The sequence below is a fragment of the Quercus robur genome, chromosome 1, assembly GCF_932294415.1.
Source record: "Quercus robur chromosome 1, dhQueRobu3.1, whole genome shotgun sequence".
NCBI lineage: Eukaryota > Viridiplantae > Streptophyta > Magnoliopsida > Fagales > Fagaceae > Quercus > Quercus robur.
In genome coordinates this window covers 13,487,741-13,502,551 of record NC_065534.1, presented here as the reverse complement: position 1 = coordinate 13,502,551, position 14,811 = coordinate 13,487,741, and the positions used below count along the sequence as shown (strand labels likewise).

Genomic DNA, 14,811 nt, shown 5'->3' with positions numbered 1-14,811 from the left:
CATGAAACCTGATGATGAGTTTGTGTTTGAAGGTCAAGAATGTCTGTCACATGTGAACCTATTTGTGCATACCTCATTAAAGGTGTTTAATGCATGTTTGTGGTATCTTGACAGTGGGTGTTCTCGCCATATGACAGGTGATAAGTCACTGTTTAAGTCACTCAAAGAAAAGGTTGGTGATTATGTGACCTTTGGGGATGGAAGCCATGCTCAAGTCCTAGGCAAAGGAACCATTGAGATACCCGGTTTGCCTCTGTTGAAAGATGTGCTGTTCATAAAAGGGTTGAAGGCGAATTTGCTGAGCATCACTAAAATTTGTGATGACGATTTCCTGGTACAATTCTCTAAGAAAGGATGTTTGATCATCAATGAAGAAGGGATTCAGGTTTTGGAAGGAAATCGGACTACAGATAATTGTTATGGAATAGTTCCCACGGCACCAATATCGTGTAGAAGTGCTCGGGTGGATATGTTGGAGCTGTGGCATCACAGATTTGGGCATGCCAACTTCAAACAAGTAGCAAAAGTCTCCAAACTTGAAGCAGTCGAGGGACTTCCTAAGTTTGGAAGAGTGAAGAAGACCGTTTGTGGTGCATGTCAAATGGGGAAGCAAACTAAGGCAAGTCATCACAAGGTAAATGTGATAGCCACCTCTCGGTGCTTGGAGTTACTTCATGTTGATTTGATGGGGCCCACCAGAACTGAAAGCCTAGGGGGGAAGAGATACATTATGGTCATTGTGGATGACTACTCAAGATACACTTGGGTTGAATTTCTTAGAGAAAAATCAGAAGCTTGTGAGAGGTTGGAGATTCTGTGCAAGAAACTACAAAACGAAAAGGGGATACCGATAGCCAAAGTTAGAAGTGATCATGGAAGGGAATTTGAGAATGCAAGATTCGAGTCCTTCTGTGAGAAGAATGGAATTAAAAGAGAGTTTTCAGCTCCCAAAACTCCACAACAAAATGGAGTGGTAGAGAGAAAAAATCGTGTGATTCAGGAGATGGCGAGAGTCATGTTGCTTAACAAGCAAATACCTCAAAAATTTTGGGGAGAAGCTGTCAACACCTCGTGTCACATTGGAAATAGGATTTTCTTTCGAGTTGGTACAAAGAAGACTGCATATGAGATATGGAATGGGAAGAAGCCTAAAGTGAAGTATTTCCGTGTTTTTGGAAGTAAATGCTATATCTTAAATGATCGAGAAAATCTTGGGAAGTTTGATGCAAGAAGTGATGAGGGTATTTTTCTTGGCTACTCTACTACAAGTCGAGCGTATAGAGTGTTTAACAAGAGAACAAAGGCTGTGATGGAATCCATAAATGTCAAGATTGATGATGCCTTACCTAAGGTGGAAATGATTGATGATGTAGAAGGGCCGAGCACCGAAGAGCCTGATGTCGAAGTAGAAGCTTTGAATATAGAAAGTGAAGAACCTATACCAGAAGTAGAATCGACTCCCATCAACTCAAGAATGGAAACGAGATCGATGTCTAGAACTTCAAGTCCTCTTACTCCTCTAGAAGTTCATCCTCCTATCTCTCGTAGTGATGAAGTTTCCACTTCAAAAAGGCCATCTTCAAGAGTTGTCAAGAATCATCCGGAAAGTAATATCATAGGATCACTTGATGACGGTCTTCGCCTCCGGAAAGGAAATATTCTGCTAGCCAATCATGTAACATATCACTGTTATCTTGCACAGTTTGAACCAAAAAGGGTTGAAGAGGCTCTTCAAGATGAGAATTGGGTTGAGTCAATGCATGAAGAGCTGAATCAGTTTGTGACGAATGATGTGTGGGAACTTGCTCCACGGCCTGAGAACGTTCATGTTATAGGCACAAAATGGATTTTTAAAAACAAAACTGATGAAGATGGAGAGATAATTCGAAACAAGTCTCGGTTAGTGGCTCAAGGATACACACAAGTAGAAGGAGTGGATTTTGATGAATCATTTGCTCCGGTGGTAAGACTCGAATCCATTCGAATCCTCATGTCCATTGCGTGTACTTTGAATTTCAAGCTGTATCAAATGGATGTTAAGTGCGCTTTTCCGAATGGGTATTTAAATGAAGAAGTATTTGTTGAGCAACCAAAAGGATTTGAGGATCCTCATTTCCCGGAACATGTATTAAGATTGAAGAAAGCACTTTATGGTTTAAAACAAGCACCTAGAGCCTGGTACGATCGTCTTACACATTATCTTCTAGATAGAGGTTTCAAGAGAGGGTACACCGACCAAACTCTGTTTGTCAAAAATGATGAAGATTATCTCCTCGTGGCACAAGTCTATGTTGATGACATAGTGTTTGGGGCAACTATCGAAGATCGTGCTACTGAATTTTCTGAGGAGATGAAGAAGGAGTTTGAGATGAGCATGGTGGGGGAGCTCACATTCTTCTTGGGTCTTCAAGTCAAACAACAGAAGGAGGGTATATTTGTATCTCAAGAGAAGTATGCCAGAAACATAGTCAAGAAGTTTGGCCTAGACTCCAAAAAACATGCCTCCACCCCCATGAGCTCTTCCACTAAACTGAATGTGGATTCATCAGGAGTTGAAGTAAGTCCTACATTGTATAGGAGCATCATAGGAAGTTTGCTCTACCTTACAGCAAGTAGACCGGACATTGCTTTCAGTGTGGGCGTTTGTGCCAGGTACCAAGCTAATCCGAAGGAATCTCATCTGACTGCTGCTAAGCGAATCATTTGATATGTGAATGGTACTGCAAACTATGGTCTGTGGTATTCAAAAGACTCAAATGCCTGTCTTGCTGGGTATTCAGATGCTGACTGGGCTGGCAGTGTAGACGATCGGAAAAGCACTTCAGGCGGCTGTTTTTATCTTGGTAACAATCTTGTTTCGTGGATGAGCAAGAAGCAGAATTCAGTGTCTCTATCTACTGCAGAAGCAGAATACATCGCTGCTGGAAGTTGCTGCACTCAGCTTCTTTGGATGAAGAAATTACTTCATGACTATGGAATTCCTCAAGAAACGATGTGTGTCTTCTGTGACAACACCAGTGCCATCAATCTTTCCAAGAATCCTGTTCAGCATTCAAAATCCAAACACATAGAGATACGTTACCATTTCATTCGGGATTTGGTAGAGGAAAGAGTTGTGTGTCTTGAGTTCATACACACCGACAATCAAAAGGCGGATATCTTCACCAAGCCTCTCGATGGTCCACGGTTTGAATCACTCCGTAAGGCCATTGGTGTTGGTACAATTCCTTGACTCTCTTGTGTGTTGTGTGCTTCACTTATTTATAATATGATAAATCTGTCTGTGTTGGGGCACACATCTTTCTGATTAGCTTTTTGTGCAACGTGTTTATTGTTGGTTTGTACTTTTGTGTATAATGTTGCTTCTTTTTATGTTTGTTCAATCATTTTTTTTGTGTCAAAAATCCAAAAAAAAAATCACATAAAAAATTAGAAAATCAAAAAGCTTGATTGACTTTGTTGAGTTTGTCTCAAAACTTGTTTTGCCTTGTACCTTTGTGCTAATGGCTTTGTGCATTTTCGAGCATTGCTTGTTTTCATGCACTCATATCACTGTGGGAAAAATCTTGAAATCTATGTGATTGTTGTAAATAGATCTTCAAACTTGTCATGAATGATTAGTGAATGGTTATGTTGATCTTGAGACATGCATAGACTTGTGTCTATATATCTTCCCACTTTTTATTTTTGTTTTGCTAAAAAGAGCTCACCTAATGTAAATCTCCAAATGAAAAGAGATATTGAGCTGCAAAAGCCTGTCGCACATTCTAGTATTTGACTAGGAAAAAGGGTAAGCGACCTTATATTAAAAATGAATGTTCATTCAAAAAGGCCAAAGGCCTGTACTTCAAAGAGAAATGTTATATATCTCTCTCACAATGAGAGATGATTGCCTCAAAAAGATCAAAAAGATCAAATGTTATGATTGAAAGTGGAGTCAAATGAAAAGCTCCAAGTTATGTTATCAAGTTGTGTGGGAAGTCATATATACATATTTCTATAATTGAGATTGGTCACATGATCTAGTGCTAACTGTGTATGCCTTGGTTGAATTGATCATTGAAACTTCACATTAGACAAAGGACTATCTCATTGTTGATATCCACACACAACACACAAGTTTTTGTTCAATAAATGTCATATTCATTTGTGTGATTGTACTTGATAAAATGTGTTTTCTCATGCTCAATCTTTGTTAATTCAAGCACAAAAAGATTTTTGAGTGTTTTAGGTGTTTTTTTTTGGAAAGTATTTTGTTTGAAAAATCTGAAAATTTCAAAAATACTGTTTTGCCCTGTTTTGGCGGCTCAGTCACGGGTATGTCAAGTCGCGAGCCTCAGTCGCATCCTCGCTGGTCATTTTTGGCGACTTTTTCGCGAGTGGAAGGTCCAGTCGCGAGGTTCACTCAGAGATTTTCGCGGCTCAGCTCGCGACTCACTCGCGGGTAGACCCTCCAGTCGCGAAAAACACTTAGAAAAATTTTTCAAATTTTTGTTTTTGAGTTATTTGGCGGCTTGATCTGGCGACTGTGTGGCGACTTGTTTCAGTCGCGAAAATCGCGTGTTTTGGACATACAGGGGCAGTTTTTAAAATTTTCTGTTTTCCCTCGATCTTTTTGTGACTGTTCATTGTCTTTTTCTTCTGCACTTTCCCTTTCACACCGTGCCTACATTGTCGATCTCCATTGTTTGCTTCTTCTCAGCTAAAAATCGTCGACTAACAGGTATGGTTTTCTGTCTTGCACTCTAATTTTCCTGCTGTCATGGTTTTCCCTCTGGATTATTCACTTTTGAGTGTGGTTTTGTGATGGGTTTTTAGCTCAACTGTTTCTCGTTGTCCTTTCTTAGCTTATGGTAGCTTGTGCTTCTGGTTTTGAGCTAGTTTATTTTGTTGGTTGTGTTCTTCATCATGTGCTTAGCTAGGGTTAGCTAATTTTTGTCTGATCTGCTGTTGATATCATGTTTCACTATGATCCTGTGTGGTAATCCATTGATGTATTGTTGAATGTGGGTCCTTTTCCAGCTGATTATGTGGTTATTTTTGGCCTCCCTCTTCTGTGAGTTCAATTTGGGCCATGTGTGTCTCTCATTGTTATTGTCTAACCATTTTCATCCAGTTGTTAGGGTTTCTTCATTGTCCCTAAATTTCACTAACCCACTGCTGATATAGTCTGTTGGATTGTGTTCTGTCATTTCCCTTGTTTATAATGCAGACTGGTCATGTCTCCATTCAAAAAGGCTGCTGTGAAAGGAGGTTCTTCCAAAGGGAAGGAACCCGTAATTGATGTTGATGAAGACACACCTCTCCCGAAAGTGACTCGCTCTTCATCACAGCGATTCGATCCCAATAAGTTCAGATCATATGCAGCCTATCAGTCATATGAGAATTTTTTTCTTCATGCCACACCATTACTAGAGAGAGCTGTGGATCTGTCCTCACTTCATAACACTGACATTCCAAAATGGTTTGCACAAAAGGATTGGAATTACCTTCTCTCTGATCCGGATATCGTGTATGAAGAGTTGGTTAAATAATTTTATGCTAACGCAATTGTGGAAGGAGATGAACTTAAGTGCTGGGTTCGGCAAAGGAGCTTTTCTGTCTCTCCTACATACCTAGCAGAAATTCTTCACATCAATAGACCCATTTTTCGACATTCACTGGTCTATGATGATCTATGTCCTGATGAGGAGCTTCTCAAACAAAGTCTTGGTCAAGACTTGGAGTTCTCACCCAATGGCAAATCCATCAGTGTTTCCTCCCTTTCTCCGAAACTGAGAGTGCTTACAATTGTGATGTTTCACAATTTGTACCCTTTATCAAGTACTGGGTATATGAACCTTGGACGTGCTTTGTTTCTTCATGATCTAATCTCTGATGAAGAAATCGATATTTGTGCTCATATCTTTCATGTTCTGCGCAAAACGGTTCTTCGAAGTGAGTCTCGGATATGCATTCCTTTCTGCAGTCTCATTTCACGGATCTTGAAGCTCAAGGGAATTTATCCAACGGCTGATGAGTCTCCTATCCCCAAACCGAGTCCAATCAACATGCGTACATACAATGCAAGTGTTGGACATAGTCGGAAGAGAGCCAAACCAGAAACTTCTGCATCTCACAGTGAATCTCAGTTCAGCAATCTCTCCCTCGATGAGAAACTTGATCGCATTGTCTCCTCTGTCCACGAGTTGAATACAAAGATGTATGGACTCACTGCTTCTCTACACCATCAAAGCAACCGATGGGATATGAAGTTTACTTCTCTTCAAACTCAATTGGATCAAATTCAGAGAAAGCTAGAAGAGGATGACTAGCCTATTCCATGACAAAAAGGGGGAGTGATAGGCATAATCAGAGGGGGAGGATATTACCCTAAAGGGGAGCGTCATTATCTAAGGGGGAGTGTCTTTATTTTTTTTCAGTTTCATTTTTCTCTTTAAGTTGATATATTGTGTTTTGTAAAACTGTTATTCAGGATATTCTGTGGTTTGTACCCATGTGCTTTTGTAAGCTTTTAGGGTTTTTGTTTTATGCATTGTTTGTAGGCTTTATGGTATGTACCTTGCTTAAGTGCAGCCTTTATGCTATGTTGAAATCAGTACTTTAATCTAAATTTTCTGCATTTTGGTTTATGTACTGTCACTCTTGTGCCCTTGTAGGATTGTTCCTAGATGCATATGCCTTGTGTGCTATGCATTGGTTGAGTGTTGAGCATACAAGTGTCTTGCCTTGTGCTTGTTAACTTGTATGTCCTTGTGTTCATTCCAAGTGTGAATGAGCACTGTGATCACTACCTTGTGGTGTTCACTTGGTTGATCAAGCCATGGTTTGTTTATTAACTCCATCTTTGCTTGACCTCATATTGCCTGTTTCATATGCATTTATAATTTTCTACTTACAATGATCATGGTGTATTGTTGTGTTTCAGGAGTTTATGTTCATATGATTCAAGTGTTTCACAGCTTCTAGAGTTAGGTGTGAGTGAGTTTTGTTCAACTGTTCCCAACTCACATGTTAAGTCTAGAGTCTGTTTTAGGGTTTTGTCACGGAATAGCCAAAGGGGGAGATTGTAAGGTTGAATTTATTCAACCATCTAATTGGCTTTATTCTGTGCCAAATTTGCTTGTAATTCAGCATTTAGTAACCCTGTATTTAGGTGGGTTTGTTGTAAGGGTAGTGAGTGAGATAGAGTGAAGTTTGCTCAAGAGTGTGCAAGAAACCAGAGTGTCGCGGCTGGGACTCGCGGGTGGACTCGCGGCTGCAAGCCACCAGAAGCTGCACACGTGCCAAGCATGCTGGAAGATGAACAGTCATGCTAGCTGGAGCACTACAGGACAAAACAGGACAACTGGCCATATGGTTAACTCGCGACTGGATCTCGCGACTTGGTCAAGCCGCGAGGACAAGCCGCGAGCCACCCCTGTTTTGGAAAAACCTGACGTTTCAAATTCCTCTCCACTCCAGTATAAATACCCCTTTAACCCACGATTGAAAGAGAGCTTCCAGAGAGAATTTTGAGAGAGAAACCCTAAAGAAAAACAAGATTGTTTCACACACAATCCCTACCTTAGAGTCTCTTCAAATTCCCTTACTCTCTTCCTCTCCATTGTTAAATCCTTGAGAGGCATTATACCAAACCTGGTTCTCACCACTATCATTTCTGTGAGACAGTCGTTTGGAGTTCTGGGAAGCAGTTAGGAAGGAGCCAATCTTCATTGGTTGATGCTACGGTCTAGTAGCGGAATCCGGGAAGCTAGAAAAGAAAAAGGTTCGACGCAACCTCGTTGGAGCAAGAAGCTTAGAGGGCTTAGGTGCACTGGGTAGATTAGGCTTGGAGGGTCTATTGCTGTCCTTGTATCCCAACTGTATTTTCTAGTGGATTGATTACCGCTTGGAGGGCGGCGGAGAGGTTTTTCGCCGAGGTCTTCGGTTTCCTCTTCGATAACACATTGGGTGTTATCTTTGTGTTTGCATCTTCCTTCCTCTCTATCTCTGCCTTTACATTATCTGCTGTGGTTTTATTTTGTTATGGCTTAGATAGTTGTTTAACCAATTTCATATTATAGCATATGTTAAGTTTCCGCACACTAGTTGTTTGACATATTGCTTGTGTTGGTTAAGTTGGTTTTTGGGGATCTAAACGTTCAAAAGTGTTTTTGTACACGTTTTTGAACTTTCAGCTACACTTTGGCAAAACAAATTACAATCAAAATTTGTTCAACAAATGTTTATCATGAACGAGAAAAGAATGATCAGTAGCATGTTGGCTTTACTTGTATTGCTAAAGAAAAAGGAATGGAAAGGAATGATTGGACATCCAAAAGATCAAGGGAAGATTAATTCTTAAGTCGAACTTGAGATCAAGTTCTTTTTTGAGAAGGGGAGAATGATGTAGGAACAAAGTGGCAACTTATGCGGCAACCACATAGGTGACATGTATCATTTATTTATAAGCCCCTTTGTCTTTTATTTATCTTTATTATTTAGTCAAAATTAATTATAAGTCTTGTTGGTAGTTGTTCTTGCCTAATAAATTTGATCATAGGGTGATGTGAAGTCAGTCTAGAGAGTTGTCATCTGTATTGAAAGTTGTCAAGCATTTAGTTGAAAGAATTTATTTCACATGCAATGTATTCACCCATAATTATCAATAAGAAATCAGAAAAAAAAAAAAAAAAAAAAAAAAAAGAGGTTTCTATTCAAAAAAATTATTTTGCAAGTATCCTTGCTTTGGAGTTGAGTGATTCCTCCCAACAATCAAGTGTCTGACTTGGTCGTGTTGAGTGACATTCATGATTAGCAGCGTTGAGTGACATCCGCTACCTTCGGTTTAGTGGCATCCCGAAACTATTCATCCTATCATTAGGTTGAAATTTTGATTTAGCCTATCTTATAGGTCTCAGCCTACATCAGTCCATGACACCACCAAGTGTTGCAATGGCTTCACGACACTAACTTGATAGAAGTTGAGGTTGAAGGAAATATCAAGATAAAAGTAACAGTCATGCCTATAACCAAGAAAGATTCGCGTGTTCATAATTATGGGATCATATAAGGGAATTGCTTTGCACATATGGACTTTAGCTTCAAGGCTTCAAGTTTTATGCATTGAGTCACCAAGTTAAAGGTGTTTTGTGCCAAACTTATGTGAGCAACTGTGTGAGTAAGGTAATGATGGAAGTTGGTATGGTGTTTTGTACCAAACTTATGTGAGCAACTATGTGAATAAGGTAATGATGGAAGTTGTTATGCCATTATGGCAATTTAAATTTGCTCTATTGGGATGAATAGCTGAGGAGTAGTTTGTAAGAGATAATTAATTAAATCTCTTGCTTTTAGTGCTCTATCAAGCTACCTAATGAGCACTCCATGTAACACTCTTTTGTCATAAAATTTTAAACAAGGTCAGAGCCATCATCATTGACATGTATCTGGCCATTTAATTAGTGTCTTTGCTCAATTAGTTTATATATTACAACAAAATGGTAAGTTACAAAAACTACATAAATATAAGTTTATAGATTATATAGTAAATAATATATGATAGACACAAATTTTGACATGTGTATTAAGAGCGTAAAGGACATGCAATCCAATGGTTAGATTTTAAATATTTAGTTTTGTAGCTAAACATTGTCTAAATATATTTATTTCTTTTACATTGAAATAGAAACCATTAAATAACAAACAACAAATGATTTTTTTTGGGGGGGGGGGGGGGTGGGGTTGTGGGGGATGCAGAACAGTTGCATTATTAGACATTAGGCCTAAGAAATGTCACCTACATCTGTTGTGCTAGAGTAACGAATATGGGACTCTTGACTCTATGTTTAGTGTCACTCCATTCCAATGATGCTGATAAATGGCTAATTTGGTTAGTTTGGAGCAACAATGGTAGCCCCTGTATCGTAACGTTAAAAGATTTTTTCTCATTAAGCTAACTAAAAGCCAGTACGTTCAGAATAATAGAGACCTTGAGATTCCTCAACGCCTTGACAGTTGCCTTGTATATGGAATTTTTAAGTCCCACATTTGTAATTGTCCTATGAAAGACGACGTTTATACTAGTGTTAGGGTTTTGAAATTGATAATACATGGATGGGTAATTTAAGGAATCATCTCCTCCAATGTCAGGGACACTTGCACAATCGGTGTTATCTTTAGTGAACAAGCGTAGAGTTGTTCCACTGTAGCCCTCTTCACATAGGAAGCGGATGTAGTCAAACTTTGACAAGTCATAGATCAAACCGGGGTGCAGTGCACTAACAGGGTCAATCTGGCCAGCACCATAGCCTAGGTTAGCAATAGCAGCCTTGATTTTCAATTCAGATGTTAATCATTAATCAAGAAGCAAAATTATAAAACACTCATGAAGAATACTAATTTTTCATATTATAAAATTTATTTTAGGGGAAATATGAGATAATATCTTGATCAATGTGTTTATATAGAAGGAAGACAAATGTTAAGATTATTACAAACTTTACTAACAGAGGTTTACAAACTAAAGTGACAATATGAATTTCATTGGTGCAACTTTAATAACTAATAAATAAATATTTAAATTACTATTTTGTGAATAATGACACTTCGGTTTAATGTAAGGGTTATTTAATAAAAATTGTGGTATCTCTAACATTACTCATAAAATAGATATCAAACATTTCTTATTAGAAAGTACTCCTCTCCATTAATCATGGAGAAATTCTATTTCATAGTTAAGATTTTATTTTTGAATCAAACAATTAACAGATTGTCGTGTGATATTGGATACATATTAACATGACTAATATTTATTCTAAACCAATTGACATATTAACCACATTGCTGGTAAACCATTAGCAATGTGATGGCCTTGGAGAATTTGAAATAAACACTAACGACCTCTTATTGACTCCATTCAAATGGTGGTTCTTGTAAAATGGAAATAATCTTTAACATATCATGAGTTAAAATGGGAGAATTTCAGGAGACTAACCAGTTGTCATTAGGGCCGATTTGATTGCAGAAGGAGACCAGTTGGGGTGGAATGTTTTGATGTAGGCAGCGGCTCCAGCCACATGAGGGCAAGACACTGAAGTTCTAGACATTAAAGTATACACATCAAACTGATCGTTGCCAAGAGTTCCAGTCATTGATGAAAGTTTAGTGTAAGCAGCTAGTATATTTACCTAGGTGCCACAGCATCTGGCTGCAAATTAAACATAATTTAAAACCTTCACACTAGTATATAACTATATAACTATATATGGTATAAAACATTAAAAAAAAGTACACAAATTTATACCTAGAATGATTGGCAATCATTGCAAAAGGTTACCTTAAGTAATGTGCGAGAGAGCATGGCCGGACCTTGAGATGAAAAGGAAGCCAGAAAGGGTGCCACAGCATTGGGTGCTGTTTTGGACTTGTATATGACAGCCTAGGGAATCTGAAAATTTTACCAATGAAAAAAAAAAACATAAAGAATGTTAATATATCAAGTAATATTTTAATTAATAGAAAACTTTCCCGTTATAATGAACCCCAAATAAGGTATATATAGAAATATACTTTAAATTGGTCACAACAAAAAGAAAAAGGAAAAATCTAATCAATAACAACTCTCCTAGCCCATTATAGGGGGGGGGGGGGCATTTTGTATAACAAATTTGATTCCTCTTACTTACTTGGTTGAGTTGACATATGGAAGAATTTTGTCACCAAAAATAGAATCAACATAGGTAGCAGGGATAGCAGATATAAAGCTCGTATCTCTCTTCTTTCGGAGAGATACAATCGCCCCGATCCCACCCAAACTCTTAATGTAACTAAGTCTTGCTCATCCTTGGCATAGCACAATCTTCCCATTGACCTTTTTCTAGTCAAGACTCCCTTCATCACAAAACCTACCCAATTCTTTAGTTGATTAGTGCTACTAATATATATATCTATATATATATATATATTAATTGTGCTACTAATATTAATAGTCTGAATATATAAATCATGAAATAGAAAATATTGAAGTAGAAAATGCACTCTAATTACCAAGGAGTTGAATCTTTCGATAAAGTACTATTGGCTACTATTGCCGCAGTGGTTAGAGGGTACATCTTCTTTTTTGGTGAAAATGTGTTGATGGAAAGTCCCTGTTATTCAATGCACTAGTAAATATAATGATTATGATCAAATGAAATGAAAAGGCATCATGTTCACACCGCACACCTTTGGTGTGGTGGTCACTCCACAAGTATAAGTGCTTATATGGGGTGTGGTGGGCAAGAGCCGAGGTTCAAGTCTCCAAGAGGGAGCTTCACACACATATACACTGAGCACTCCTTTACTAACTTTATCAAAAAAAATAAATATATATATATATATATATATATAAAAAGAGTGCTCCTTTACTAAATATTGTGACATTCAAAATGAGACAAGTTGTTTTATATACAATCATGTCCATTTAAAATGTTTTAAATTTTGTAACTCTATACATGGTTAGATCAAAAAAATTAAATTTTAACTATAAAATGAATTCCATCCATTTCCAGTGAAATGAAAAATAATCATGTTCTTAGATGAAAGCACTCCTTTACTAAGCAAGGCCATCATATTTAATACCACAAGTTGTTTTAGGATCATCTCCATTATGAAATATTTTCATATTATATAAATCTAGTCCCATATCATTTAAAATTTTAACGGTAGCAAAACTTTGTACATCGTCCCAAAAAGAATGGAGAGACTTATAGTAGTTTCTATTCCATTTCCAACTTTAACCGGAGTCAAAAACTACCTATCTAAGCCAAAATCACCAACAGTCATTATCCAAGGAGTTGTGTTCTGTACTGTATACAAATCTGGGCCGCTATTCCCCGCTGAACATGCTACGAAAATCCCCTTCTTCATTGCATGAAAGGAACCAATCGCAAAGGAATTGTCAAAGAAGCCATTTGATGCCCCACCGATAGATATTGATAGCACGTCAACTCCATCATCAATGGCATCATCCATTGCAACCAAAAGGTTTATATCACTGTAACCTTTGGGCCAACACACCTTGTACATTGCAATGCGTGCTAATGGAACCCCACCTCGAGCTGTGCCTTGGGCTAAACCATATAAGCTCACACCTGCTATGGTGGATGAAGTGTGAGAGTCGTGGCCTTTTCATTGTAAAGTTGTGATTTACAACTATGTATTTTGTTGGCTTTTATTTCGTGTCAAATTTGATTGTAATTATATTCAATCTTTTGTACCCTGTATTTATTGTGAGATTTGATTGTAAGGGTTGTGTGATAGAGAGAGAAAATGTGAAGACTCAAGTAATTGAAGCTAGAAGATTTCTCGCGGGTAGCTCACGACTAAGCATCCCGCGAAGTGAAGCATGTGCCTTGCACATGACTAGAATGTGAAGAGTCAGTACAGATGGAGACAACCATGTTTCGCGAGTAGCTCGTGAGTAAGGCCTTCCTACGAGACACCCGCGAAACATTCTGTTCTGTCAGACTGTACTATCTGATACACACTTTCTGTACCCATACTATATATATACCCACATTACCCATAAATGTAAATGAGTGCTTCTGAGAGAAAACCCTAGCCAAACACCTTGAGAGTTAGAGATTGTTATACCCACAATCCTCTACACAATAGCCTGTGGATTTTCCTCAATTCCTACCTCTCCATTTCCATACCATTGAGAGGTTGATAGCCCAAATAACTTAACACACCCTTTCAGAGTGTCAAGTGATCGTTTGGTGCTGCTAGGAAGCATTGGAAAAAGCTAAGGATGGCAGATGCAACATGGAGCTTATTACAGGATCTTGAGAGCTAGACAAGACACGGTTCCAAGAAGCCTTATTGCAGTAGGAGCTTGGGGGCTTAGATACAGCGGGTAGATTAGGCTTGGAGGGTCTCTTGCTAACCCATGTATCCCAACTGATTGTCTAGTAGATCGATTACCGCATGGGTCTCTTGCTAACCCATGTATCCCAACTGATTTTCGCCGAGTTCTTCGATTTCCTCTTTGATAACACATCAGTACGTTATCTATGTTTGCATTCTTCTTCCCTACTCTTTTACTTTTCATTTTACTGTTGTGATTATATGAATATGTGTTAGAGTAGCCTGGTTGTTTATCCACTCACATTTACACTTTTCTGCACTTAGAATTAAGTTAGTGTAAAATCTATCGAGCCGTAACTTTTATTTGGGGGTCTAAATAGCTCTTGTATTTTTTTAACACATTTTTGAGCTTTCAATTGGTATCAGAGCTGGCACACTCGCTATGGTTTAAATAGCTGAGTGTGTTCCTTGACCCTTTGTGATGGACCGGTCACAATCTCTTAATGCCCCACCATTCTTTGATGGAAGCAACTATGCTTTTTGGAAGGTCCAAATGAGGGCTTTCTTGTGTGCTATAGATGAGTCCGTATGGGATTCTGTTGAGAGTGGGTATGTTAAACCCACAACTGCCAAGTCCGAATGGGACAAGGCAGCTCTTGCATTAGCTAATGCGAATAGTAAGGCCATTAATGCTATATTTTGTGGTGTGTCCCCTGATGAGTTTCACAGGATATCGCACATGAAGATAGCTAAGGAAGCTTGGACGATCCTTGAAACGACCTATAAGGGTACCAAGAAAGTCAAGGACACGAAGCTTTAAATGCTTACCACCAAATTTGAAGAACTTAAGATGGGAGATGATGAGGCTTTCAATTCTTTCTATGGAAAGCTCAATGAAATTGTAATTGCCAAACTCATTCTCGGAGAGAAGATTGAAGATTCTAAAGTGGTGAGAAAGATTTTGAGGTCTTTACCGGAGAG

The 14,811-nt window shown here is 38.4% G+C and overlaps 1 protein-coding gene across 1 annotated transcript; it reads right to left on the bottom strand.

Moving 5' to 3' along the window:
• Nucleotides 1–9,937: 9,937 nt before the first annotated feature.
• Nucleotides 9,938–13,050, bottom strand: LOC126720424 (subtilisin-like protease SBT4.15). Its single transcript, XM_050422938.1, has 2 exons — nucleotides 12,802–13,050; nucleotides 9,938–10,312 (listed from the first exon to the last, which is right to left on the bottom strand). Exons 1-2 carry the CDS (start codon nucleotides 13,048–13,050, stop codon nucleotides 9,938–9,940), a joined length of 624 nt encoding a protein of 207 aa, XP_050278895.1.
• Nucleotides 13,051–14,811: the final 1,761 nt, after the last annotated feature.